The 5281-nt window shown below is 44.1% G+C and overlaps 1 protein-coding gene across 1 annotated transcript; it reads right to left on the reverse strand.

Annotated features, from left to right (window-relative positions):
• Positions 1–128: 128 nt before the first annotated feature.
• LOC5517014 (carbohydrate sulfotransferase 11) lies at positions 129–5229 on the reverse strand. Its single transcript, XM_048724883.1, has 3 exons — positions 4187–5229; positions 3736–3782; positions 129–1943 (listed from the first exon to the last, which is right to left on the reverse strand). Exons 1-3 carry the CDS (start codon positions 4278–4280, stop codon positions 1092–1094), a joined length of 993 nt encoding a protein of 330 aa, XP_048580840.1. The 5' UTR covers positions 4281–5229; the 3' UTR covers positions 129–1091.
• Positions 5230–5281: the final 52 nt, after the last annotated feature.

Genomic DNA, 5281 nt, shown 5'->3' on the forward strand with positions numbered 1-5281 from the left:
ATAATATAGTATAATCATAAAGTATATGATAGCCGCATGGAGATATACAATGACATACAATTTCTGTGCATATGTTGGACTTAAAAGTCCAGCGCGCTATCATAATTCTTTTTTCCCTTGTTTCTTTGTTGTTGCTTGTTTTTTTTTTTGTCCGCTCGTTCATCTATCTATCGTGCCTGTCCGTCTGAAAATCTGTCCGCCATCGCTGTCTGTCCGTCTGCTCTTTCGCCTGTATGTATGTTGCATGCATGGTTGTAGACAAAAAGCTGTTTGTCTGTGTGTTTGTTAGATGGTTTGTTAGCCAAGGATGGCATTGTGTATAAAAAAAACGTAAAACTTACTGCATAATCGTCAGCATTAGCTGTCCTTTATTACTTTGTCATTTGGCCACTGCATGCACATCATCCAATGTGTCAAGCAAACGATAACAACGTTTTGTTAAAAAATAAAAAATAAAAACACTTCACACTCAATCCATGACACCACATGTACAAACTGTCCGTGGTTGATATAGTCTTTTCTTATAGTCGTTCAGTAGTTCATAGATGCGTAGCAAAAAGAAGTCTCGTTTTCGTCCCATTTGTTATTCGCGGACTGAATAGGAAGCATCGTTTCGTTCGTCATGTGCGCTGCGCATGCCTTACCGTGAAAATCGCTGACTGCTAGTCTTACCGCAAGAGTTAATTTGTGGTCATCAGCGTACCAACACACACAAAAGAATGGTCGACTTTGGCGTCTTCTAGTATCCATAGTTCCATAGCTATAGAATCTCGGCCATGGCCTGGGGGATGGTTTCCATGGCACATGGCGTCCACCATCCTACGTCACTGTGATCACGCAGCTACAAGAGGACGATCGCAATCACGTAACCTCCTTCGCCTACCACTGGTAAATTGCATCTCCTCATTATCAATAGAAGTAGCATGCCGCGATCTGCCTGGAGTACAACTGTTAATCGAAGTAGCATGTCACCGTAAACTTGTGTCAACTGGCGTGTTATCGACAATAGAATCCATATGCCACCTTGTGGCCACGACACGTCGCTCTCTAATGGCGTGTCATCATCACTTTGAGCCACAGGCATCCCAGTATCACTCGAAATCCTCTGCTGAGTAACCAAACATATTCAAATCATGTTTGTACAATTTCCGTAGTCTGTCTTTGAGCTCCAGTGGAAGTTCTCTGAAGTACTGCTTCGCCAAATGCGAGGATGACGTCTTGTATCCTGAGCTCATGTTATGAGGAAATTGGACTCTATCCTCTACACCAAGAACCCTCAGCAAGTCATCTGCATCACTGCGAAGATTCTCGAATTTCCCCACATAGTCATAATAGATCAGACACGGACGACACAACAAGTCATACTGCTGCCAATGTCGGTCGCTAAACTCCGAATCAGAAGCTAAGAGATAACTCACAAATTCCGTAAAACTAACACCCTCACCGGTTTTAAGGGATCGCTGATCGGGATTGCGTCTGAAATGCTTGATAATTCTACGTCCGTACAGCTGTTTAAAAAGTGTATAGTTATACGAGTCTATGAACTTATTCCTGTATGCTGACACTAGTCTTTCGTAGGGGTGCCGAACGAATAAAAATTTGTAATAATTCTTCAAACGATGCACGATCTCTGTCGGGGAGTACTCGTTGAGATATCGGAAGTATCCGAGACTTCGATTATGCACGTCGGCGGTGTTGATTGTGTAAGGGTCCGTGGTGTCCCCATTAAGCACCATAAGAACTCGCTTCCAGTTGGAGCAGGCGACTTTGGGTATGTAGCAATAGAGAAGATTGTGTTTGTCGTTAACGATAATGTTACGGAACATGTAGGGGTGCACTTGCAAGTCTTTAGTTCCTCTTGGTAGCATACTCTCGGCGTCACGAGTGTGACAGTAGTCTATTAGTTCACGTTTGCGTCTTCCTTGGACCTCGCTGTCCTGCTCCTACAGAAACAAACATCACAACGAGTTACCCGTGGAATCGATTGTCACAACGAGTTACCCGTGGAATCGACAGTCACAACGAGTAACCCGAGGAATCGAGCCACGACGAGTTACCCAAGGGATCGACTGTCACAACGAGTTACCCGTGGAATCGACAGTCACAACGAGTTACCCGTGGAATCGACAGCCACAACGAGTTAGCCGAGGAATCGAGTCACAACGAGTTACCCGAGGAATCGACAGCCACAACGAGTTACCCGTGGAATCGACAGTCACAACGAGTAACCAGAGGAATCGAGCCACGACGAGTTACCCAAGGGATCGACTGTCACAACGAGTTACCCGTGGAATCGACAGTCACAACGAGTTACCCGTGGAATCGACTGTCACAACGAGTTACCCGTGGAATCGAAAGTCACAACGAGTTACCCGTGGAATCGACTGTCACAACGAGTTACCCGAGAAATCGACAGTCACAACGAGTTACCCGAGGAATCGACAGTCACAACGAGTTACCCAAGGAATCGACAGTCACAACGAGTTACCCGTGGAATCGACAGTCACAATGAGTTACCCGTTGAATCGTGCAACGACGAGTTACCGAAGGAATCGACAGTCAAAACGAGTTACCCATGGAATGACAGTCACAACGAGTTACCCAAGGAATCGACAGTCACAACGGGTTACCCGTGGAATCGACAGTCACAACGGGTTACCCGTGGAATCGAAAGTCACAACGAGTTACCCAAGGAATCGACTGTCACAACGAGTTACCCAAGGAATCGACATTCACAACGAGTTACCCGAGGAATCGAGTCACAACGAGTTACCCGAGGAATCAACATTTACAAAGAATTACTCGAGGAATCGACATTCACAACTAGTTACCCGAGGAATCTTCAGTCGCAACAAGTTACCCGTGGAATCGAGCCACGACGAGTTACCCAAGGAATCGACAGTCACAACGAGTTACCCGTGGAATCGTGCCTCGACGAGTTACCCAAGGAATCGACAGTCACAACGAGTTACCCGTGGAATCGACAGTCACGACGAGTTACCCAAGGAATCGACAGTCACAACGAGTTACCCGTGGAATCGACAGTCACGACGAGTTACCCAAGGAATCGACAGTCACAACGAGTTACCCAAGGAATCGACAGTCACGACGAGTTACCCAAGGAATCGACAGTCACAACGAGTTACCCATGGAATCGAGCCACGACGAGTTACCCAAGGAATCGACAGTCGCAACAAGTTACCCATGGAATCGAGCCACGACGAGTTACCCAAGGAATCGACAGTCACAACGAGTTACCCGAGGGATCGACAGTCGCAACAAGTTACCCGTGGAATCGAGTCACGACGAGTTACCCAAGGAATCGACAGTCACAACGAGTTACCCATGGAATCGACAGTCACAACGAGTTACCCTTGTAATCGACAGTCACAACGAGTTACCCGTGAAATCGAGCCACGACGAAGTACTCAAGGAATCGACTGTCACAACGAGTTACCCGAGAAATCAACATTCCCAGCGAGTTACTCGAGGAATCGACATTCATAGCGAGTTACACAAGGAATCAACATTTACAAAGAGTTACCCGAGGAATCGACATTCACAACTAGTTACCCGAGGAATCGACATTCACAACGATTTACCCGACGAATCGACCGTCACGACGATTTATCCGAGGAATCAACAGTTACAACAAGTTACCCGAAGGGCAACGGTCACATAGAGTTAGCCAAATAAAATGATTTTTGCCCGACTGGATGGCTTTGAATGCATTACCTTCATAAATTCGTCCTCTATTGTAAATCTCTGAACTCGATCAAACCCTAAAAGGGAATAAGAGCGTGAGTGTGTATAACTTGTGATTCCTTCTGCAAACGTGGAAGCGCAGTTGCACATTATTTTACCAAAATACAAATTTATCGCTAAATAAGTAGTGCAAAATGTTAATGTTAACAATTCTAGAGGTCCCTTCCTTTGCGTAAATACGGTGGGATATGATAGATCCAACGCAAAATGGCATGACATTTTTTGTAACCCATGATCATATTAATACAAGTTATTTAAGATAAACAGTTATGGCTTTGGAAGTGAGAGTTAATTGATTGGTTTGTAAACACAATGAGTGCAACAAAAGCAATGTGTTCCTATCTCCAAGGCCATACGTACACACTTAGGTAAAAAGGGATAACCAAGGAATCTAGTTCGTCAAAGTGTTGCTTGATCTTACCAGGGTCATTGAATCCACCATCCAAGAGTTCCCAGATCAGCAGGGCGAGCAATGCAGTCAGCGAAACCGCCCGGAACAACAGCAATCGTACCATGATACACGGGTCAATGGGCTATTTACAAATAAACACCTCACAAAAACAGGGCCCACAAATCTTCGCTAAAACCATTAAATTTATAACTATTTCTTCTAAAAAATCATTGCTAAAAATGGTGAGATTGTAATCTGTAGTACTGGGGGTTCGGGAGTTTATTACGGAAGCGCAAAGGCATGAATTTCTGATCGCCTTGTTAGGGTCCAGTGGAGCCAAACTACCTGTTGGGGGCGTTGCACTCGATGACCCGTACCTTAGCACTCACTCAGCTTGTCGCGGTTTTACGGAAAAGATTTTTTTCGGGAACATCTCGTGTTTTATAATAGATGCCATGGGTGCCTTTGGTGCTAACCACTTTCTTTTTTTTAATTCATTACCCCAACGTTTGGCTCTTAAATTTGTCTATTGTTGTTGCATCTCTGGATGCCGTCGTCGTCGCTTGTTCTCTATAAGAGAACTCTTAGTCAAGACATTTAAGTGAAAGTATTATGTGAAAATCACAGTAAACCAATCACTTATTACAACAAAGGGTCTCTCAATGGATTTCAAATCAGAAGTGATTCCTCAAAAACAGGTACTAAAATTACATCTCCATCTTATAACGAATAACATCGTTATTTTAAAATGACTGTACTTGGCCACCGAAACAAGAAATCGAACGTGAATCATTCAGTGTCTAATTTACCCAGTCAATTTTTAATTGATGTCTCAAGAGAGAAATTGTTCCTGGAGATAACCCTTTGGGTGAAGTGCTTCTTATCACTTATGACGTCATTCTCTTCTTTCCAAGACAATATTTTGCTCGTTTTGAGTTGTTGTATACAGCTATTTTAAATAAGGTTGCATTCGAGAATGCATTTATCGTAACCCGCACTGGTTTATGGGTAACGTGTATTAATGGACACATATCCTGGTCTCTCCAGACATATCAACACAAGTTATTTTCAGTTTAGATGACCTACGATAGGACGCCCTAGAAAAAACAAGGCAATGCAGAGATG

The sequence above is a fragment of the Nematostella vectensis genome, chromosome 3 (genome assembly GCF_932526225.1).
Source record: "Nematostella vectensis chromosome 3, jaNemVect1.1, whole genome shotgun sequence".
Lineage (NCBI taxonomy): Eukaryota > Metazoa > Cnidaria > Anthozoa > Actiniaria > Edwardsiidae > Nematostella > Nematostella vectensis.